General features: G+C 36.5%; 2 protein-coding genes across 12 annotated transcripts in view; one reads left to right on the forward strand and one right to left on the reverse strand.

Annotated features, from left to right (window-relative positions):
• Rbm12b (RNA binding motif protein 12B) overlaps positions 1 to 17,355 on the reverse strand; it is a 31,830-nt gene extending 14,475 nt beyond the window's left edge. The window contains exons 1-5 of one of the 10 annotated variants that reach the window (XM_048782791.1): positions 17,179 to 17,355; positions 8,701 to 8,792; positions 8,238 to 8,305; positions 5,216 to 5,266; positions 1,170 to 4,645 (exon numbers count right to left, since the gene is read on the reverse strand). In XM_048782791.1, coding sequence (XP_048638748.1) covers positions 1,750 to 4,617 — 2,868 coding nt within the window. In that variant the 5' untranslated portion in view covers positions 4,618 to 4,645; positions 5,216 to 5,266; positions 8,238 to 8,305; positions 8,701 to 8,792; positions 17,179 to 17,355 and the 3' untranslated portion in view covers positions 1,170 to 1,749. The other 9 variants (XM_048782792.1, XM_048782797.1, XM_048782793.1 and 6 more) reach the window with 9 other exon arrangements.
• Positions 17,356 to 17,461: 106 nt separating this feature from the next.
• Positions 17,462 to 24,774, forward strand: part of Tmem67 (transmembrane protein 67) — a 40,533-nt gene continuing 33,220 nt past the window's right edge. Inside the window, exons 1-4 of one of the 2 annotated variants that reach the window (XM_048782790.1) lie at positions 17,462 to 17,716; positions 19,184 to 19,272; positions 20,749 to 20,842; positions 23,327 to 23,426. In XM_048782790.1, coding sequence (XP_048638747.1) covers positions 17,494 to 17,716; positions 19,184 to 19,272; positions 20,749 to 20,842; positions 23,327 to 23,426 — 506 coding nt within the window. In that variant the 5' untranslated portion in view covers positions 17,462 to 17,493. The remainder of the gene's footprint in view (positions 17,717 to 19,183; positions 19,273 to 20,748; positions 20,843 to 23,326; positions 23,427 to 24,774) is intronic. The other variant, XM_015485957.2, reaches the window with a different exon arrangement.

The raw sequence follows: 24,774 nt of genomic DNA on the forward strand, positions 1-24,774 counted from the left end.
TTTAAGTAGGCTTCTGTTGAATTTCTTTATATCAATGAAAATTAACCCAAGATATGTATTGTTAGTAACTGAAAAAGTAGTCTACTTCTGCAGTATCCTATAATTAATAATTAAACTACCATAAAATTTTCGATTTTATTCTTTTCTTTACTCAATGTGGAAAAATCCCTGTATCAAAGAATTGAAGAAAATTAACTTTAAATTTTATACAAACTATGAAAGACCAAGCAGTCAAATCATGTTGGATGAAATGAAAAATTTTGAATTAGAAGCCTATATATAATGTGAGTATCCCAAGAGAAACCCTACATATATAAAAAACTCTTAAAGCTACTTTCTCCTTGTTTAACAATGTCTGAGCACACTAGTTTTATCATTTTTTAAACTGACAATGAAGGTAAGAAAATAGCATTTACTCTTGAAAATATTTCCAGCATGGTCTTCCTGAAATTAAAAATACCACTTAACAAAGTGAGGCAGTGAAAGTATTAAAGAACATACTCTTGAGTAAGTGGTCTGTTTTGGGTAATTGGCTCCATGGCTTACTGTGACTTCAGGCAAGTTGCTTAACTCTCAAAACTTCATTATCTCATTTGGGATAAAAAATAATATTATCACAGAGGTAAATAATAAATCCTGTACCTTTTAGGGAATACTGAGATCATGCATATAAAACTCATATCATGCCTAACACATAGAAAGTGATCCATAAATGTCAGCCATGGGAATTCCTATGGGTAAAGAAAATCAAATCCAGTATTTGCAAAAATGTCTGCACTAAATGTTAAATATCAAAGTAAAAATTCAATCTTACAACTCAACATGAAGTCAGTCTTTGGATACAAGGTTTGAAGCTAAAATATGAGAACCTAAAAATAAACAAGTTATGTAAATCATCAGTAACTTCTTCCTAGAAAAACTATATCCATTTATCAAATTCTTCCCAGCAAAGACCCGAGAGTCTCCCTGGTATCTTATTTTTATTGTCTTTTGACTATTTCATGTTAATTTTATCAATCTGATTAATAAGAAGTTGCAGAAACCACTGAACTATACATATTTCAGAATGTTTGGTCCCTCCCATCAAAAATGTAGTTTAATAGAGCTGTTGAAAAACCATAATACCCACTGCAATACTTTTATACAAATAAGTTAATTAGTTAAGTCTCTTCAGTTGTAATTTCTTTTATTTTAAAAAAACTTTGCAAAGTTATGAACATGGAAACTTTAAGAATCCCCTAAGCTTTTTACACAAATAAATTTCAATTTCACAGTCTGTTCATTTTTAACTATTTATAATTAACAGGAGACCTTAACACAGCAATATCTCAGACCAGAGGGCATGAATTCTGCAGGCAGGTAGTGATGAAAATGCCAAACCTGAAAAATTAGTCACTGACCATTTCCTTATTACAGTTTCAGTAATATATGCTGACTACAGAATGAAATAAAAGTGAATATAAAATTTATTTTTCCCAACTACAACTCCCATATAAGTCTGAGGTTTACCCATAACATCAACAAAAATTAAACACTGCCCTAGCAAAGAAAAAAAAAGCATATATAATTTTAAGTTAGAAAAAAAATAAATGGCAATTTGCAAGCAAAAGAAGCAGATTCACATTCAACTATTTACAGTTTTTCTATGCACAGGTCAAAATTAAACTGTTTCACCATATAACTAAAAATAAACACTTTTTTAAAAAAATGCATTTTACTGCATCAATACTGTGGGATTAGAAATGCTCTCTAAAGCAAAATTAGCTTAACTTTGCGGGGGCCAACTGGCCTATCATTTAGATCTTTAATAGCAGCCATGGCTTCATTATAGTTTATCATAGCTACAATGGCTTCCCCTGTAGGCAATCCTTGCTCATTATACTGTATTGAAACTGAATCAGGTATGATTCTATAACCATGGAAAAAGTCTAAAATTTCATTAACATTAGCTTTAAATGGAAGATTCATTATCTTAACAGGAGTTACTCTACCTGAACCACAGTTTAACTTCTGATCAGGCATAAATCTCCCTTCAGGAAAACCTCCCATATTACGCTTTCCAAAATCAAATTTGCCACCTTCTGGACGACCAAAATTCACAAAAGGGCGATGACTTCTAAAATCATCAGGTGGGCTCCTAAAATCCTCACCAGGGGGTCTGAAATTGTCAGAAAGTCTAGGATCCTCCTCTGGAACTTCCCTGAGGTCTTCCTCCGGGAGCTGCCTGAAATCCTCATCAGAAGGGGATCTAAAATCTTCCTGGGGACTCCTGAAGTCCTCATCAGGAGGGTGTCTGAAGTCCTCATTTGGAGGGCCCCTGAAGTCTTCATCTGGCATATGTCTGAAATCTTCCTCTCGGGAGCGCCTGAAATGCTCTGGGGGTGGTCGCCTAAAATGCTCTGGGGGTGGTCGCCTGAAGTGCTCCGGGGGCGGTCGCCTGAAGTGCTCCTGGGGCGGGCGCCTGAAATGCTCCTGGGGTGGGCGCCTGAAGTGCTCCTGGGGTGGTCGCCTGAAGTGCTCCTGGGGTGGTCGCCTGAAGTGCTCCTGGGGTGGTCGCCTGAAGTGCTCCAGGGGTGACCGCCTGAAGTCCTCCTCAGGGGAATGCCTGAAATCCTCTTCAGGGGGTCTCCTAAAGTCCTCCTCAGGGGGCTGCCTGAAGTCCTCCTCCCTAGGGTGCCTGAAGTCCTCTTCCGGGGGGCGCCTGAAATCCTCTTCCCAAGGGCGCCTGAAATCCTCCTCTGGTGGCCGCCTGAAGTCCTCCTCGTGGGGCTGTCTGAAGTCCTCCTCCGGTGGCCACCTCCAGTCTTCCTCAAGAGGTCGTCTCCACTCGTCCTCCCGAGGCCGCCTGAAGTCTTCCTCAGGAGGCCGCCTGAAGTGCTCCTCCCGAGGGTGCCTAAAGCCCTCTGGGGAGTGTCTGAAGTCCTCCGGAGGGAATCTGAAGTCTTCCGGAGAGTGCCTGAAGTCTTCTGGAGGGCGCCTATCAGGCTGTCGGAAATATCCCTGGGGATGCTTGAAGTTATCTAGTTGCCTCAAGTCCTCTAGCTGATACCTAAAGTTTTCAGAAGGGCCCACTGAGTAAATCGGTGGGTCTTTTGGATCAAATAAATGGGAATGGTCATCTCTATCATGTGACTCTGAACGGCCTTGTATTCTCTCACTGGACATCAAGGAAAAATTTACACCAAACTCCTGCATTTGTGCCTCAGATATAAGTCTTAACAATACCTCTGTCCCTAAGAATCTTCTTCGGTTTAAACGTTCAGCTTTAATAGCCTGTTCTTCTGATTTAAATTTCACTAGTGCTTCTCCCAAACCAACTCCTTTGTCATCAAAAAGCAAGTAAATATCATCCTCTGAAAGAGAAAAGTCTGCAAAGAACTTTTGCACTTCAACTTTTGTAACATCAAATGGGAAATTCCTTATATATATACACAGTTTCTGGCCAGAAGAGCTTTCTTGAGAATATTTTTGTGAAACATGTCCTGGCCTCTCTTTCTCTGGTCTCTTCTTTTCATAACATTCAATGAACTTCAGCATTTGTTTTCTAGAAACTGGATCAATAAGAACTGGACGATACTGTAAAACAGTCTTATGTAAACCAAGAGCAGTATTATAGTCTTTCAGAGTCTTGAACATCACAAAGGCATATCGCGTTCTTCTTTCATCTTTATATAAAAATTTAATCTGTTCGTTAGTCAGATCAGTGTCTCTAAAGAAATTTCTTAAATCTCTTTTGTTAATACTTAGTGACAGATTTTTTAAGTGAACATAAAATCCAAGAGGGGAGCGAGAACGTGTTCTGGGAGATTTTGAATGAGACCGTTTTCGAAAATGTCTATCATTAATTCCTCTCGGAGAATGTTCTTCAGATCTTATAGCGACTTCATCCTCCTTAATTGCATTACCACCAAACTCAATCCATTGTTGTTCTGAGCCTTGCATTACTTCTATAAATCTTGAACCCATAAAACTTCTATGGCACTTAAGACCTCCTGAAGCATCGATACACGAAGCAAATTTTACTATGGCATCACCATTATTTCGGCCATCATGATGTTTTAAGAAAATTACTCCATCCACACACAAACCAGAGAAAAAGACACGTACATCATCTTCATTTACTAAGTAAGGCAAACCTCGCAGAAATAAATAAGGATTCTCGGCCTTCAATGGCCTTGTCTTTCTTGGCCTTAAATCATCAAGTCCTGTACCATTAGTATGAAACCCAGCATCTTGATTCATTGAAGAGCCATATCCAGAATTACTTTCTTCTTCCTTCATAGCCTCAATAAAATTTGATAGGCTGCCAACCCCTGATGCCCCAGATCCTGGTCGCCCTCTTCCTACACGATCAGTTCTTTTCATTTCTATAGTCTTCTGCATTTCTGCCTTGCTACTAAGAAAGAGCTCTACAGATGAGTCCTTGATAAACCCTCCTGATCGACTTATGGCACGTCTTGCATCTTCATCTGTTGCAAAAATAATAAAAGCCTCCCCAACTTCCCCTCCAATTATATGCACTCCTCCATCAGGAATAGTCAATCCCGTGAAGAAGTGACGAATATCCACAGGCCCCGCAATAAAAGGAAGCCCCAGTAAACGGATGACTACAGCCATGCTGAGCTCAAACCACAGCAATAATGACCTGCAGACAAAAAGGTACACATAATAGCAAGTCTTATTTTTTAAGTACCTTAGCCTAAACTAAACTTAATAATTACCTGGTTCCCATTTCCTTCAGCATTTATAAATGAAAGCAAGATACAAGTTCACAAAAATATTTATCTTAGCTAATTCTTAAAGAAAACAAAGAATAATTTTCTCCCATCCATCTAAACATACAAATAAACCAACTATCCTGAAGAAACATATCACCCATCCTATACAATAGGAACATCGAAAATATCAAATCTTCCTTTGTAAGTCTACCAAATTCTACTTCACAACAAGACCAAACTATTTTCAGACTCATTCTGAAAAGTGTTTCCTAAATGTAAGAGAGATTAAAAGTATTTTACCAACCACAATGAGTTTAATATATTTAGAAAAGCCATCCATGGTCAGTATATAATGTCTTCTCATGATATTATGTTGCCTAACACTGTGCTTCGCTGGTTAGACATAAAACAGAAGCCACTGGTACCAAGATGTACTATTCTATTTTATATGATTTCTGTCAAGCCTGTGTGAAAGCCTTAAACTCTGAGTGTCTTACCTGTTCCTTTTTATTTCTTGGAGACCTGTTAATTCTGTAAAAGCAACTTAACTGTGGAAAGAAAATGAAATACAATTAATCTTTGAACCCTGTAATTGATTTCAGTGCCCGATTAGGATATCCATTTCAGAATTACCTATCAAAAGTGAAACAAGGAACTGCAATTATGGGCATTCTAAGGCAAAATTAATTATCCCTTTGCAAAAAGTGCAAAACCCAAGTGTAGACAGACATCTACAAATTATTAAACATAAAAATGTGCTGAAAGTTATACTACTCCTTGATTGGAAGCAGAATGAGGGAATGTTAAATATTTTAAGTTCAGTGATGGTTACATGGGTATGTATATTTATCAAAGCTTGATGAATTAAGGTCTATGCATTTTGATGTATAGAAGGTTTACATTCACTCTTCCCCCATACTGGGGATCAAACCCTGGGTCACGCTACCACTGAGCTACACCCCCACTCCTTCTTGTGGCTTACATCCACTTAAAACAACAACAACCAACAAAACCCTGTTATCCAAATATCAATTTAAAAACAACACACATTCCAACAAAAGACCTTCTATCACTTCCCCCAATGAAAATCCAAGCTTCTAGTTCATATTTATGTCCAACTCTCTTGCCATTCTCTTCTACCTCAAAAGGTTAAGACCAAATCAAATTAATGGACCATTCAAAATGATACAATGAATACCAAATAATACAACACCAAAGCCTGAAATTCAAAAACCCAATTTTTAAAGCAATAAATAAAAACCAATGAAAGTGATTATCTGGATACAATTTTAAGTTCTTCATGTTCCAAACATAGAACCAAATTTCATGATCCCATAATCAAAGAAAATACCCCTAAAATTTAAAAAAAAAAAAAAAACTCCTTATGCAATAATCCTAGAACAATAACTATTAAAACTCATCTGAATGTTGATTAATATAAAATCTTATCACACCAATATGAGTCCACTTTGAATCATTATCCTGTACTCTATTAAGGAAACCCTGACAACAATGTATAAATATTTAGAATATTGGGATTACCAATATTAACAAGTGAAAAATCCAATTTAGCATTTTTGTAGAAAACTTGCATCTAATTATTTAATGCATATCCAAGCTAAGCTAACAATATTTGATGAAGTCTTACCAAAAATATTTAAGACCTGCCAAATTAATCACTGTAACCAACATGTCTTTAATATGTAAATACATGTTGGCTTCACACATTACTTAAGTACCACTTGAATACCATTACTTAAGCACCACTGTACACAAAGTGGAATCTAAAGACATATTCCTTGAGAACTGAAAGATGGTTTTCCTTTAAAAAGGATCCAGAGATTAAACTTTTTAAACTATAAACTGAGCAAAGATATCAACAAACTACCTGGCACAAGCTATGTCTGAAAAATATTGGTGAGGTTTACTATAAATTATCTGCATAATACAACTTTTTTTTTTTCCAGTATAAGCCTAGTTTCTTCAACAAACTAATATCCACAGCAAACACTTCAACAAAATCTATAAATGGGTTCTGGAAAACTTGTCCATGTTAATATTTCAAGACTCCTTATATTAACTGGCTTAGCTACTTTTTATTTTTTTAATTTTACAAAGCATCATTAAATAAGCATCATTTTCTCTGTGCCCAGCTTTCTTCTTTTTAATTTACAAGGGATTTACCCTGAGAACATAAATTCATTTGCAAGCAAACAAATTAGAGACACTACAAGGAACAGAGTCAAATTCAAGAAATCTCTAATAATATATCCTAATTTGCTATCTTACCTAAATATCTTAACTAAAACAATCTTAGCTAAGTAGTTTCATGAGCACCAATCCCAAGAATTCCAATTCAAGCAAACTATTTAAAAAGTTTATTCTAATTTGCCACTGTTAAATAAAACTAATAATTAAACTTCCTTGTCCTTGAGATACTAGGGTAATGAGATACTAGGTAATCCCTCTACAGTAACAAATCTAGAAGACAACCTAAAAAAGACCAGCTTTCAAAATGAGTTGTTTTCATGTAGTTCCAATATGCTGTTTTCTTAAGCAAATTCTCCAGAAAATTCTATCAACACAGTACACAAAAAGCAAAACACACAAATTATCCTGCTCCTAAAATTTTCCTAATTATGAATGCAAAAGTATTTTTGTGTTAAGGACACAGTGATTTTTTTAAAACTTCTATGAAAAGGAAATGAACCCCTAAAAGCTCATTTGAGGGCAAGCGCATTTTAAATAATTGCTTATTTAAGCCAGTGCTACATCCCACTTAATCACCATTTCAGCTAAATAATATAAAATGTGCATCTTTTAATCAAGACTGAAAGGAAAACAGGAGGGGCGACTGAATTATGTCAGATCCGTTTGATTTTAACTGGCAAATAAAAAGTCATCTTCCAGACATGGTGAGGGAAAGAAAATTCTTTTACTTTGCCTGTTGACTACTTCTTAAAACCCAAAGTCATGATGAAGCATATTCAAATTCTAAATATGAACTTCAGGAAAAAAATAATCTACCCATTCCATAATTATTTTTTCTGATGACCTGCCTTTTGTAATGCAGATAGTTAAAATAAAAACCAAAGGCCATGGTCCCCAGGAGGAACTGTAAATGAAGTTGAATCCACATGGCACAGGAATTCCCATAATATCCATCATCGTCAAACGGCAATCATCCGAAGGCATCGATTCTATAGCCCAAAGCCTTTGTCCACACTCCCAGGGGTCAGAGCTTCCTTCTTTTACGCCAGGCCAAAGTTGCTACGTGGGATCCGATGCTGTCGCCAAGACCTTCAGCCAAAATCAGCCTTCCAATTAACCAGGACCGCCCAACCTCCGTGCCTTTCCTTTACACCGTCCCAAGGGCGAACATTCCACCCTAACTCACCACTGGATGAACTGCCCTCAAATCTAACTAAAACGCTTTTGCCCCTCTCAAGCCTAATGAGCAGGGCCTTCAGAGCTTCCCTGCCACCACTGACTACGATGACATAGCAAAGAAAAAAATACCTATGAGATCCTTCGCGATCTTCAGTGTCAAGATCACTGGGAAGCGCACACACACCGCCACATGGAGGCTGACGGGAGAGGGAGAGTCGGTGTTTAGCTAGAAGAGGGTGCCCTAACGGCACAGGCTACGCTAGATCCTGGCGCGGCCGCCGGCCCCGCCTTTCCCTGTTCCTCCGGCTCGGTCGCCAACCCTGCCCACCCCGACGCCCCACGGGTGACTGCTTCGCACTTGGCAGTAAACACACACCACTGCTCCGACTCGGACACACAGGCCAGGGGCTGGGGCACTCTTCGCAGCAGCCTCCACTGAACAGGCAGAACCCTCAGTGAGCCCGAACAAGATGGCGCCCACTCTCCCCTCCCGTCCGGACAAATGGACGTACAGTTTGTCTGCCCATGCGCTCGCCAGGCGTAACCCCCTACCCCGGCGCCTCGGCTGCGCCTGCGCCTGCGCCTTGCTCACCGGCTTCCCGTTGTTAGGGGCAGGGAGGAGGTGCCCTGGGCTTGTGGAGCTTCTGCGCTTGCCCAGCTTCTAGCCAACCAGAGACCCTAGACCTGGAGAAAGCAAAATTGAGACAAAATTAGGAGTAAACTGCAGTAGGTTACTGTGGAAATGGAGATCAAACGTTTGAATTTTCCAGGAGCTACAAAAAAAGACGCAAGGGAGAAAAGTTCCTGATTTATTTGTCTTCCAGTGCTGTAGTTGCTGTGTTAACTTTTGAAAGCCTTTTGAAATGCTCTTGTAAACTCTAAAAAGCCACAGAATAACTTATTTCACTGCCTTCAACGTTTGCCAGGTATAGTTCACACCTAGAGGTTTAAAAAAATGCATGCTTACTCAATATTATAGGTATTAATAACCTAGTGAAGTACCTTTATAAATTTGTTGATCCCATCATCTGGATTTTTGAAATAAGAATAGATGAACCAGTCCTGAAAATTGAGAAATGAAAAATTCAGTTATAGACATGTTCTATTGATGGCTGGTACTTAATAGCTAGTGAACAACCTTGGGTTTGTTTTTATTTTATCATTTGTAAATAAAGCAATCCACCTTGTTGTATAACTACAAAATGCATATATGGGTGGATCAAAACTCGCCATGAAAGGAGAAATTACATTTTAAAGACATTGTTACAGACAGAGAATAACAAATAGTTTTGAATCTCTCTTGCTGCAGATTACCCATTCTTAAACTTAATAATGACTTGGAAAGAAGAAGCAACTTAAGTGAATGATATATGGTTTAAGTGAGAGCCATCTTTTACTCACTTGGGCAAATCAGCCTCTCTGCCTCAGTTTCTTCATTTAAAATGGTAATGATAATAGTACCTACCTCTTAAGATTGTGAGAAGTGTCAATGACACCTGAAACTATTACAATTACCAGTGTCTTCTGTCAAATGCCAAGGTGATCCATAGAGAAGCACAAGATGTCACCTTGGGAAGATAGGCTCATTGACTAGATATCTTATACCTTGTTAATTCAGGATTTGGTCCTGGCCTTTTAGACTCAGGAGCCTGACCTTAAAAGCTAATATTTATTGAGGGTTATAATATTTATAATATTTAATATAATATAATATTTATAATATTTATTAATGCCAGGCCGTGTGAATTGTCTTCTTATAATTTTAAAATTACTTTCAGAGATAGTATCTATTATTTTTTATTTTACAGATAAAGGAAACTGAGGCATAGAGGATTACATAGCTTGCTCAAGGTCACAAAGATAGTACAAGGTAAATCCAGGAATTAAACCTTGGTGGTTTGTTTTCAGGAACCATTACTCTGTATTAGGAGAGGATTCTGAATCCTGAAGGAGAGTCCCTTAAAACAAACATGAGCAATATTATCAATATCCATTTACAAGAACAACACTTGACATCAACTCAGACTGACCAGCACCTTTGTCTGTATATGCTTTCTATATGAAGTCAAATTATTAGAGAATTGTTTGCTAAGCATAAAAATAGAACATCAGTAGCTACCTCATCTTAAAAATTAAAGCTATATTCATATGTATTCTTGCCCATTAAAACAAAAGAAATAGCTATCATTTAATGAGACCTACTATAGGACTTACCTGGAAAAGTATATTCAGACCAGACTCTCCTCTGAATAGGCTTATAAAGGCATTGTTCTGGAATGACCAACCTTTCTATTCACAAACATTTTCTCCAAAGAGGTTACTAGTGACTTCCTGTCTTTTCTAGTGTGCCTCCTGCCTTTCTCAGATTATTTCACTATTGTAAAAAAAAAAAAAAAATCAGCTGAAGGTAATTTGGGTATAAGCAGGGTATACATCCAAATTACCTTCAGCTGATTCTTTTGACAGGGTATTTTATAACTTTAATGTATCAATGTCAAAATCTTAATCATTTGGGGGAGGAGAGAGAAAGTTTCTGGAACTGCACAATGGTAGACCCTGAAACAGTGATCACACTGAGCTATGACAATTCTGTGGTTCTGCCTAAACAGCTTTTCAGCCTCCCCAGATATTTTGCCACCATTGCAGCATCACCTGCCCTCCTCTAATGATTCTGGTATCATAGTTTTCAGCTACCTTTCATGGCTCTTCAACAGCCACACGAACAGCCTTGCTTCACTTGGTCTCAGAGTTACTTAGAAATTTCTCTACACTTTTTCTCTAGGATGCATTCTAAAGTATAAATCTGGTCTTGTATTCCTTAGCTTGAAATCCTAAGCTTGAAACCATGGTGGACAAATGTGGCATTCATAAGCTTTCATTTTTATTCCTTTCTACATTTCCAACCTCGTCTTCTATCACTGACCATACATAACATTGTATTAGTCAGGGTCCTCTAGAGGAACAGAATCACAGGAAGTATAATTATAAAAAGGGGATTTATTAGCTGGATAGTCTACGATGGCTGTCTGCAGGGTAGAGAGCTGGAGAACCAGTAGCTGCGCAGTTGAAGAGGCTGAAGCCCCAAAACAAGTGGGATCAGCGTGCTACCCTAGTCAGACTCACAGCCTTCAGGAAACTCCCTGGAGAATCAATGGCAGAGTCAGATATCTTCAGACGATAATAGCAGCAATCAGGAACCTGTTCAAGAAAACTAAGCTTGCATCTGCTGCTGCTTCCTCATTCTTCCAACTTTTATTCCATCCAAGCCATTATTCTATTAGACTGTGCGGCCCATTTCAGTTGGCTATCCCACATGCCAATCATCCCTAGACACACCCTCACTGACACACCCAGAAGCCTGTTAATCACCTGCATCTCTTAATCCAATCAAGTTGATAATTCAAATTAACCATTACAAACTTACACCTCAAGAATACTGTCACTCCCCAGTGTGCCTGCCCTCTTACACCTCTGAGTCTTTCCTGCTGGTCCTTCTGCCTGTCTTGCCCATAATATTTTCTCTTTACACTGATCTTTCACATCTACAATCTCAATAAGGGCAGTTATCCATATCTACTTCTCTATTATACTTTGAGGGCCCAGATGGAAAGTGCCTTTCTTTCTGACAACTGTCTATCTCACAGAAGAGCTCAATAATGTCTCAAAACTTATTGAACTCCCCACCAAAGATAAACCACTGAGTTCTCACATAGACTCTCTTTCCTAGTCCTAAACCAAAGGCTTCAGGAAACTCCCTGGAGAATCAATGGCAGAGTTTAATATCTTCAGATGATCATAGCAGCAATCTAGAACTCCTTCAAGAAGAATCAAGCTTGCATATGCTGCTGCTCTTGCATCTTCTAGTTCAGTTTAATTTAGTTCAGTTAAGGATCCATTGGGTATTTTTCATCTCCCAGTGAGCTGCCTCCCAATTACCCACTGTGTCTTCAAAATATTTCCTATTTTACCCATGTTCATTACACAGAAAACAGATCTTATTTGACTTCTCTGCTATTTACCCTGGGGTTTCACTTATCCTCTTTTCTTTCAGACTCTAAGAATGATTCCCCCTCCTCCCATTCTTCTATCCTAGTTCTTGAACCCTTCTTTCTCCAGAGAAAATCACTTATTTCCCAAATTACTTTAAATCTCTCCTTTTCTAATTATTTCCTCTCCACTTACATATTGCCCTTGTCCTTAAAAATTGTTTTGTAACTATTTTGCTCACTGCCTTCTTGTGTTTTCATTTCAATGCCAAATCTCTCAAGATGGTTTTTATCTGGTTTCTGCTCTTTCTCACTACTGCTCTATGGTTTTCTTCTACTTCAATTGCTATAATTAAGCTGCAACCCCAAAAGTAATTAATAATCATGGTATTGCCAAATCCAAAGATCCTTTCTCTATTTTCCTCATTCTTCACCTTTGTGCAGCACATTTATACTGTTAGAACAGTATACTGTATACTGTTATACTGTTAGAACACAGAGCACTGTTTAAGCAGCCTCTAAAGCTAAACTGACAGAATTCCAACTTTGATCTTGCAAATTCTGAGCTAAGTATTTAAGTAAGTTTTTAATCTCTAATTTTTGCCTCCATTTAATCATCCATAGAAAGGAGATAAAAACAGTATATATTTCATAAAGTTATTGGGTAGATTAATTTTGATATTGCAGGTAAGGCATGGCTCAGTGCCTGTCTAATACTAGGTATACTATAAGCAGGAGCTATCCTCTTTGAAATCCTCCTCTTACTTTCTTTAGTACACTTCTTTCTAAGCTGTCATAAACTATATTCAGCTAGTCTCTTCCATTTGTCAAAAATAACTCATTTTCATATCTTCACTGGGTCATATTAGGCATGTCTACAATCCTGATAAATGGAGATAGTTTTACTTCCTGCTCAAATGGTTGTTAAGAAGACTGAAATGATGCATGAAGAAGTTTAGGACAATACACAGTATAGAGAACATATTTGTTTTCTCAATTAAGGAGAGAAAGAATGTCTCTGATCCAGCTCCTTTTCTTCTCTTAAATTTGAATTTTGATATCTGGTATGTAAAAGTCACACTGCAATTAAGAGAGAAGAGACAAAAGAACTGCAGGGATGACTATCTGACATTATTGAGCAAACATCAGCAGCCAGATTTCTGTTTGTTTTTGATTATGCTATTATGAACTGGCTTAACTACCTAGTCTTCAGTTATTTGCAAAAACAAATCTCCAATTATATACTCTCTCAAATTTATGCTTAACGGTTATACCTAACAATCTTTTCTGTTGTCCTTGTGGGTAGTTTACATAGATAAACCTACAGTACTTATAGTTATCACAACTTTAACTGTGTTTGTCTATTTCAAGTTCTACGCAGAGAACTTCTTACTTGACTACTCTCTAGATCTTTTGTTAGGTATAGTGTCCAAAGGTCTTAGACAATTATAATTCCACTGTATGTGGGCTACAATGGCAATATCATCTCATTACATAAAGATAAAGCATGAGAATATGCCAAAATGTGTCTAAATATATGCTACACAGGAGTTACTTAAAACACCACAAAGATGACAATTTTTGAAGTTATCCAGGTAAAGATAAATTCTACTTTCTTCACTTCCCCACACTTAACTTTTTTGATACTCCATTTCTATTTTTCCGAAATAGAGATAGTACTTTCTCAAGAAATTGTTATGAGTTGGCAACTTAGTGAGACCCTGTCTCAAAATAAAAAAATTAATTAAGGACTGATGTAACTCAGTGGTAAAGTGTCCCTAGATTTGATCCCCAATAATGAAAAACAGGGTTCTTATGAAGAGTTAAGATTAGGGCTGGGGTTGTGGCTCAGTGATAGAGCACTCGCCTAGCACACGTGATGCACTGGGTTCAATTCTCAGCACCACATAAAAATGAAATAAAGATATTGTGTATCCACTTACAACTTAAAAAAAATTAAGAAAGAGTTAAGACTAATGTTGTTAGGTGCCTCGCACAGTGCAGAGTGTGGGGCACAAAGAAACCCATCATGAATGGAAACTCTTTTTATTACTTTAATTATACAGCAGGCAAGAACTACATATTATTGCCCTAATCCACTCCATAGAACATATAACCATATGTACTTTATCAAGGAAGACTAGAATTATAACTCATCCAGAGGAAGCATATGCAGGTTAATTCCAACTCTTCCATCATACCTTTTCTTAGTCTTCATTAGTATCTATATGTTCACAAATTTCTTAAAATATGTATTCAGATAAGTGATTTCCAGTTTAAATGTCTACTGAAGTAACAGTAATTACTCAAAAACATTTAGAATTTCTCTTTATTTTTTAAAAAATAAAATAAAAACTTTTATTGACGGAACACACAACCATAAAATTTGAATACCTAAACAATAAACTACTACATTAAAGAAATTTTAAAAGAGATAATAGTACCCAACCCACATTACTAAGAGTGTATTTTCACAGGAAAAGTATTGCAAAATGAATATACTAGAATTTAGGGACTTATGGAAAGTTCCTTATCAAGATATCTTTTAAAAATATTTTTAACATTCCACCTTAAATAATTACATTAGGTCATTGTTTTAGTTAAGCTGACATGTGTGGTACTTAAAATTTTAGTGTGTCTCTTTTGCATAAATCTATTTTCAGAGCAAATATTCTGAGGATTTTGTTTTTTTTATTAACACTTCTGTAAAAGTTGCAATATCTGGTGCAGAGGCACCTGCCTGCAATCCCGAGACTAGGGAACCTAAGGCAGGTAGATTTCAAGTTTGAGGCTAGTCTCAGCAATTTAGCAAAGTCCTGTCTCAAAATTTAAAAGTAAAAATGGACAGGAAAATGAAATTATGGCATTTGGTAGTAAATGGATGAAACTGGAGACTATCATTTTAAAGGAAAAGCTGAGATTTAAAAAAAAAAGAATTTTTTTCTCTTTTTTCTTTTCTTTTTTTTTTTTTTTTTTTTGATGATGCTAGGGATTGAATCCAGGCTTTGTACATGTGAGGCGAGCACTCTACTCTGAGCTACGTCCCCAGCACAAAAGGAATGATTTTATAAGACAACAGTGGTCATCAAAATATTCCTTTACCAACTTTATCACTTAGAGTATTTGTCCTCCATTCAACTTCTGCTCCCCATATGGTCATGTCTACTTGAAATTCTCATATTAGGCTCACCAAGGCCAACACAATGAGATCCTGTGAAATGTAACAAGCACAGTGAAAGGAGAACCAGTGTTAGGAACTGCTCAGGTACAAAAATGAATAAGATTTAGACCCAGCTCCTAAGCAACCTACAGTCATAAAAGGGAACTTAATAGTTATATAACCAACCACCAACTCCGTACTTCCACATGTAATGTAGTAAGTGTCTTAAAAGAAATACAATGAAAATCAAATAGTGTTCCTTAGATGTGTAAGCTCATTTTTAAAAGCAAATTTGGCCAAAAATAAAATGCTAATTGCTAACTTATTGAGACTTACTACCCACCAGGTACTGTAATTTGCATGCACTATCTTATTTAAATATTTAATCCTTAAAATAACCCAATGAGGTTGTTTATATTGCACTATTTTAAAGAGGATACTGAGGAAAGCAGGTAGAGACATTTGAGGAACAAAAGATGTTCCTTTCCCAATGAAGAACAGAATTTGGAGGGTGGAGAAGAGGCCGGGAGAATAAGTTCCCATACAGTATCTGTCTGTGTTGTCCACTATGGCAGCCTGAGCCACAGTGGGGCTACTGAGTACATGGAATGTGGCTGGTCTTAATGGAGATGTGCCAGTATAGGCCTGGAGGATCCATACCCAGGAAAGAAATTGTACAGAAGCCTGGCGGTCCAAAGAGACTGATGGTGAAGATGAAATCTGAAAAGAGGGCCAAACCTTGTAGAGCAGTCCTGTAGCCCCAGCAAGTCCAGAACTTGAGGCAGGAGGATCACATCTTGAAGGCCAGCCTCAGCAACTTAATGAGACCCTCTACTTAAGTCCTCCCCTTAATTAAAGTCCCTGCAGGCGACTTCAGGCTTCCACTTATCCTCGCTCTGGAAGGGCCTTAAAGAGATTTTTGGGAGGTCTCCTGTAGGGACACTTTCCCAACAGCACCAGCTACATGGCACATAGAATTTCTCTTTAAGGAACTTCTTTCAGAACATAAATTTCTTGTGTCAGAGATAATAGTAATTGGATAAACGCTGGTCTTTTGAGCAAGGACTAATGGGTAACTAATGGTTACAGTTATGGAACTTCCTTAGATGCATTTTCCACATGCACTAAGACTATATATACACTCCTTAATAGAGACAACTCATTCTTACAAAAAGTGCACTTTTTCGAAAAAGCAAAAAGTTACCTAATAAATAAGGTGCCTTAAAAATATATCAGGTGACTCTACTGGGGAGAAAGAAAGAGAGAGACAAAATACAACAATCTTACAAAATAAAACAGAAGTTAGATTTAAATGTTAAGAAGTAAGTTTTTCCTAAAGGCCTATAAACTGGCTATGAAGGCAATTTCGAAATATTCGGGAGCTAACAGTCTCCAAGTATGTTTATTTATTCACTTATTTATTGGATCAGGGATTGAACCCAAGGTTGTGCTTAGTCACTGAGCCACATCCCAAGGCATGCATTCATTCATTCATTCATTCATTCATTTTAAAATTTTAAGACAGGATCTCGCCAAGTTGCTGAGTCTGGCTTTGACTTGCAATCCTCCTGCCTCAGCCTCCTTAGCAGATGGGATTAGAGGCGTGGGCCACTGCACCTGGCCAACTAGGAAATATTTAGAAAGAAAGTTGTTTTCCCCCAATTTTGAGCCATAGTAAACCTCCAAAATTGCATATTTTAAATCAGTGGAGGTTGGGGGTTCTTTGTTTCTCAGAGCTAAGGATTGAACTAACAGGATCTCACACATGCTAGGCACTCCACCACTGACCTACACCCCTAGTCCTCAGTGAGAATTTTTGAAAATTACTATAATACACACCATGTCTCCTTTATCGTGAAAATTACATAGACTGGATAAACTCTGACGTAAATATCATTTAAGAGTTTCATGAAACAATACTTACTTTATGTTATACAACAGGATGTATTCTTTGCTTAGGTATTCTGTTTCCCCAACCCGAACATTGACTTTCACGTCTCTCTAAAGTATCGCGTGGCGGTGTTTGAAATGCGCGTTTTAAATAGCCTCCGGACTCTGTGGACAGTCCTCCTCTAATCGGTCTTTTCTTGGACCAGCCACCTACCTGCGGTTTTGGTAACCTAGCAACCAAACCGCGCAGAATGAGAGTTCCAGAACCTGGGATGTCCAATCAGCTCAGCGGAATCGCCGCAGAGGCTCATGGGGTGTTGGAGACTGCGCCGTCGCTGGCGTCGGTGCCATGGAGACGCGCGGAGGCGCTTGGGTGGTGATGGCGGGCTGGTGTGTCTTCTCCTCGGGAGCTGTGACTGCTTTCCTCCTGTGGGTCCTTCTTCGAGTCTCTCAGGCCCAGGGCTACTTCTTGCCTTTCCGGCAGCCGGAAACGTGCGACCACAACCAGTACTTCGATATCTCGGCGCTCACCTGTGTCCAGTGCGGGGACAACCAGCAGCAGGATGCCCAAGGTAAGACGGTTTCGGGAGGACCCAGGCAAAAGTAACACTCCCGCCTTGGTGCTGTCCCCGGTCCCCGACCTTTTTGTCTGTAGGAGGAATGTTTCAGAAAACTGAGCTGCCGATTCAGGAGGAAAAGGTTACATGGGAAGATTGCAGTTTGCACAGTAATAAGATTGGGGATCCCTGAGTACAGGGAACCGTTGCCAGTAATTCTCGGCTTCAGTTCCCCACCCCTTTGGATCAGACAGGGGCTTTTACAGCAGCACCTAGAAAGCGTGTGCTGAAGGTAGAAAAGAAACCATAGAAAAGTAGTTGAGGTGAAGAGGTGCCGGTGACCGGAAAGATTAGGAAGTGTCAACTTGGATAGATACCCCTTTTATCTCGCTTCTCAAACCGCAGAAATTTAGAGATCCGTCTTTTTATTTTACACATAAGGAGATTGAAGCCCAGATGAGATTGTGACATCTTTTGTGTGACCTAAATTTGAGAATTGGGAGAACGCATGACTATACCGCCAGTATCGAACTATAAATTTCCAAAACATCGTTTTGTCTTCATTTTCCCCCCAAATGCATCATTTGGACCTAGTTCCCACTCCAGCTTCTTGAAATATGTTGTCCTCTATTAAAAATAGGATTAAAGTGTTTTCAATTTCAGTTTCATTACCAGCGGTGTTAATTTTCTGCCATCTTCAGATTTGATGTATCCTTATTTAAGTTATCGAACAGGATAGATCAGGCTACTCATGCAGGGAAATAAGAGTGAGAAAGCATTCGGGCTTTAAAATGTAAGGTATTAGTTTCATAATTATAAATACAGATAATGTATGTGTTGTACCACATAGACTCCTATTGGTGATTATTTCACATAATGACTCCTTAGAGAATGCTAAACTTCTGTATCCAACAAGTTGAATAGTAATAATGACATTTATTGTCTTTCCAGAGGAAACTTATTTATTTGAGTGAAGGTAATTTTCTCAATAAGGTTTTGGCAAATTAAATTTAAATTCAATGAATGTATGTATGTGATTTAGTGACATAGAAATGTAACATTTCTTATAGCAGGTAAATAGTTTTAATAGTTCAACAGTTTAATAGTTATGCTTGCAATTAAAATATTAGGAACACAATGCCAGCTGTGTGTCAGACTCTTTTACAACTCTTACATATAACTAATTGAATACTCATACTAACCCTAAGAGATTGGTACTGTTATTTTCTCCATTTTATTGAAGAAGGCAAGGCACAGAGAGAGGTTCAGTAACTTGCTGAATGCCATGTAGCTAAGTAGGAGAACTGAGATTGGAATCTGGGAGCATGTTTCTAAATTTGATCTCAAACAGTACTAGCTCAAGACTCTTGCTATTAACCACTGTACAGTACTGATTACTCAAGATCTTAAGAATTATTTATTGAGTTTTCCTATTCCTGGAGTTGTATTTTCTAAGGACAAAATTGGCTCTTTTTGTTTTAGGAACTTCATGTGTGTGTCTACCAGGATTTCAGATGATCTCTAGTAATGGAGGACCTGACATTATTTGTAAAAAGTGCCCAGACAATATGGTATGGAGAACTTAAAATAACTTTCCTGTAAAAAGTAATAAATGTCTTTATTTTTAAAACTTCAATATAATGTTTAATATTCCCCCACAAACTTTAAAATTATTAAGCTGTCTTTATTTTTACTAGAGTAAATTTGGGGAGATCAATGAAATTTTATGCAAATTTACAAAAGACAGAAATGCACTTCTTCGCTTTTTAAATTTGTATTTTTATTTTTCCTCTTAGAGTAACTCAGTAATAAAAATAGATGAATAATACATATATCAAGCATTTGGGGATATATATATCCTTTGGTACAGATTGAGTTCAGTGTCTTAGACCTACTGGGTCAACAGTTTTATATGATGATGGATGTTTGTAATGATAACTAAGATGTAAAAAAAAATTGTATAATACCAATTATATCAAAAATAGTTAACAAGGCCCTGGATTCAATCCCCAGCACCACACACACACAAAAATAATAATAATAATAAATAAATAAATAGCTAAATAATGTCTTGAATTTTTGTTAGCTTGGTATATAGGATAATTCTCAATAAGCAGAAATAGATTTTCCCATTATTTTAGATATTATGAGTCTCTGTGGCAGTTCTGATTTTTATAGTACTGTTTTTTCACATGGTCATATTTAAAAAATTAAATCTGATAATGTGATATTAAGTTACCAGTTATTCTAATTAAACTATTTATTACCGTTAAATTTACCATTTTGATATTTATTTTATTAGTCCTGAGTTACTGCTGATAACAAAAAATTATACCAGAGCAGATTTATTTTTCAGTGACATTAGTTAAGCTATTGCAATTTTTAAATACTCCTATATAAATGCATTGTCAACTATAGGAACACTTATTGATAAATCCACTTTTTCATCCAAACTTTAAAGTAATTTGTGGCATTAAGTTACTTTTAGCATTGTTCTCTATTAATTTAGGGTACATCAGTATTTATAATTACTGATGTTTATTATATAACCTATCTTATATTAATATAAATTAATTATGTTAATATGTATTATATGTTTTTCCTAAACCATACAATAAGCCCAGTTTTTATATAATCATTGATGGGTAAAAGGAAGTATTGTCATAAACCAATTTTAGCAATTTATGTATCTTATATGCCATTAAAATTCACCCATTATGAATCATAACTTATATGTTTATGGCATCTCTACCCCTTTTTATATTTTATTTTGAGACAGGGTCTTGCTAAGTTGCTTAGATCCTTGCTAAGTTGCTGAGGCTGGCTTTGAATTATCGATCTTCCTGCCTTGGCCTTCCAAGCCCCTAGAATTATAGGCATGTGCTACCATGCTCAGCTTTTCCAAGGAATTTTTAATTGGATCATATGAGTATGATTTCTTTGTCCATTGCAAATTACATATTGTTGTGACTGAACTTATGTGACTAATTAAGAAGAAAGTTAATTTAAAAGGAGTTTTTTGGTGTTTGTTTATTTGTTTAATTTAGAAGGGTGTTACTGAAGATGGTTGGGACTGCATTTCTTGCCCTAGTGGCTTAACTGCAGAAGGAAAATGCCACTGTCCCACTGGCCATATTTTAGGTAAGAATTAACTTCTTTATAAAACACTAGTGCCGCAGTCCGGCTGCAGCAAAATAATCGGGGGGTGACGAATAACTTGTGTACGTTGATACAGCAGGAGTAGGAGCCGTTTATTGCAGGACAGGAGCAGTATTTATGCATTCCACACAGCTTATCTAATTAGCATAAACTAGATACATCAGTCAACCAATAAGGAATCTCCACACTTAATGGCTCGCTTTTGTTACTTCTCAAACCACTCCCTCTGGCATTTTGCCAGGCACCATCCAGACTTGTTTACAACTCTAACATTCCCCTGGCAAAATGCCAGGTGTTATTTTGACTTGTTTACAGACTCTAACACACTAGTGATAAATTTTTATTTGTGTTTATTTTGTAAATGATGTCAGATAACTTAATGATTACTTAATAGTATTTTTAAAACTTATTTTTGTGCAAAAAATTTTTTAATATATTTTTATTTGTTCTAATTAGTTATACATGACAATAGAATGCATTTTGACACATCATACATAAATTGAGAATAAGTTATTATTCGTCTGGTTGCAAATGATGTAGAGTTACACAGGTCATTTAATCATATATGCATATAGAGTAGTAATGTCTGATTCATTCTACCATCATTCTTACCCCTATGCCCTGCTTTTCCTTTACTCCCCTCTGTCTAGTCCAAAATACCTCTATTCTCCACCCCTCCCCTTATTGTGAATTAGCATCTGCATATCAGAGAAAATATTCAGCCTTTCATTCTTTTGGATTGGCTTATTTTGCTTAGGATAATATTCTCCAGTTCTATCATTTACTGGCAAATGCCATAATTTCTATTTCTTTTTTAGAGAATATTACAAGAATATTATAAAGAATATCAAAATATTCCATTGTGTATATATACCACAGTTTCTTTATCCATTCATCTGTTGAAGGGCATCTAGGTTGTTTTCATAGTTTAGCTATCGTGAATTGAGCTGCTATAAACATTGATGTGGCTGTGTCACTGTAGTATGCTGATTTTAAGTCTTTTGGATATAAACTGAGGAGTGGGATAGCTGGTCAAATGGTGGTTCCATTCCAAGTTTTCTTAAGAATCTCCATACTGCTTTGCACAGTGGTTGCGTATAGTCCCACTGGCAATATGAGTGTACCTTTTCCTCTACATCCTAATCAACATTTATTGTTGCTTGTATTCTTAATGATTGCCATTCTGACTGGAGTGAGATGGAATCTCAGAGTAGTTTTGATTTGCATTTCTTTAGTTTTTCATGCAAAATTTAATGGTGCCTTAGACATCAGCAGGCATTGAGAAGAAAATATAAGGCCCTGCCTGATTTTTAAAAAGATTCTTACTAATGTAGGATTAGATGAATACTTCCTTAGTATAATTTTCTGAATGCTACTGAAGGATACAAAAGCAGGCTTTAATAAATGAAAAATACTTTTATCATTTTTGAATGGAAAGATTAAACATTAGAAAGATGTTAGCTTTCCCATCAATCTATATATTTAAGGAAATACTAATAAATTCTACCCAGATTTATTTGTTTGGAGAATATATAAACTGATTCTAAAGTTTATCAGGACAAATATATAAAAAGCCAAGAAAATTCTGAAGGAAAAAAGAAGCTATCCCATCTGATGTTATGCATATTTTATGGCTGTTGTATGTATGGCTGGCATGTGAGGACAAGGACTGATTGATCAAACTTAAAATGGAACTAAAATAGATCCAATCAGGACAGGTTGAAGTGGAGCATGCTTATAATCCTAGCAGCTCAGGAGGCTGAAGCAGGAGAACTGCAAGTCTGGGGCCAGACTTGGCAACATAGCAAGATTCTGTCAAAGAGTTGGGAATGTAGCTCAGTAGTAAAGTGCCTCTGGGTTCCATCTCTAGTATTGGGGTGGGTGGGGTGAGGGAAAATAGATCTAATTCATATGGAAATTTGGTATGTAAAAAAGTGATATTTTGTATCATTGAGGATAAGACTGATTAATAAATGATACTGAGACAAATTCCAAGTTATATAACGAGAAGGTACAAGCTAGGTGTGGGGCACATGCCTGTAAATCTCAGTGACTTGAGAGATTGAGGCAGGAGAATCCCAAGTTTGAGGCCAGCCTCAGCAACTAAGTTAAGGCCCTAAGTAACTACGTGAGACCCTGTCTCAAAAATAAAAAATGAAAAGGACCTGGAATATAGCTTAGTGGTAAAGTGTTTCTGGGTTCAATCCCTCATACCAAAAAAACAAACAGAAGGTATTGAGTGTTAGCCATATTTGTAAGCAAGTTAATCACTGGACAACTGAAATATTTGAAAATCTTATGTAACTAAAATATTTTGATAATAGTGAAGTACTATTATCAAAAGCTCTCCGAGTTATAGAAACTACAATTTTAAGTGGGTTTTATTAACTATTTTCTAAGTATTAAAGAAGCTTATCTGTTCATTATGAGTTAGTTATATCTTAATTTTTCTTCTAAATTGTTTAGTGGAAAGAAATGTTAATGGAACATTGTTGCCTCAAGCAAATTGTGAGCTTTGTGATGATACTGAAAACTCTTTTACAAAAGCAAATGCTTTAGAAAACAGGTAAGTAGTATAATAGGGGTTGGCTTTATTAATATCATATTTATGTGTAATTTCCAGTTTTTAGAAAGTGCTCTCATTTCATTTAATTTTCACAATAACTCAAGAAGGATAGAAGTAGACATGAACAATTAAAGGAACTGAGGACTAGAGCACAAGACAAAATAGGGTTAAAATCTTTGCTCAATCTATTAGATTTTTTACTTTAGATAACTTAGAAAGTCCTTTGTCTTTAGAATGGGACTATATCACTCACTTAATAGGCTATAATGGCTCAAAAATGAATATGTAAAGTTCTTAGCGTAGTACTATATAGTAACTGCTAAGCAAAAGGTGGCTATTTTGTTTGTTATTATATAATTTGGACATAATCTATAATTAAGTACCAAGTATGGTATGAAAGCCTTTGTTATAATGTTATTTAGGAAAACATTAATAGATATTACAATTATAATAACTCAGGTACCCTGATTTACAGCCCTATTCTCTATTTCTTCTTCCCCCTTTATGCATACGTGTACCACACACACTTCCCTCTATCTTAAACACATTATTGCAATTTCAGCTTTTTCGGGTTTTTCTTTTCTTCTTTTTTTTTTTTTTTAAAGAGGCATTCATATTGACTTCCCTCTAAGCACAGTTTTTCTTTTCATTTCCCAATGTTTATATAGAAAATAGTTAAATGATTTCTCCTAATGATACTTAACATTGGATCATCTTTTCTCTCAGACTGACCTGAGTTGCAACATCTGAAACTGACTATTGGGCTAATCCTCAAGTTGGCCCCTTAAAAATCTCCCCAGACCTGGAGTTTACGTCATGCCCCAGCCCTATTTCCTGCCTGTTTTTTCTTATAAGTAATAGTTCATATAAACTCATCAGAGTCCCCAGTAGTCCTTCATCTCATTCTTTTTTTTTTTTTTAGNTACTTGTAAATATTGATTTAGTTTCAATATATATATATTTTTGGGACTCTTGTTAGTTGAGTGACTTTGCCATCTTTGCTATTCAGTATATTCATTCTATGCATTCCTATGTATAGGTAAGAAAATAGTCTTCTATTATTGGTTAATTTTATTTGTTTATACTTGCCTTAAAACACAAAGAGGGGTATAAGACTATTTAAATCATTGTTAATATTTTTAATTTATTTATTTAAGTAATTGCTTAGTTGAATGAATCTGTTCTAATCCAGCATTTTAATTCTCTGGGTGTCTCCCATGTATATATGAAATATATATGTTAATAAACTTATTTGTTTTTCTCTTTTAAAAAAGTTTCCAATTAAATGAGGTTTAGTGTAATTCATGAACATTTTTAAAAGTGTTTTTTTTTTTTTTTTGTATGTTGA

The sequence above is a fragment of the Marmota marmota genome, unplaced genomic scaffold (assembly GCF_001458135.2).
Source record: "Marmota marmota marmota unplaced genomic scaffold, marMar, whole genome shotgun sequence".
Classification (NCBI taxonomy): domain Eukaryota; kingdom Metazoa; phylum Chordata; class Mammalia; order Rodentia; family Sciuridae; genus Marmota; species Marmota marmota.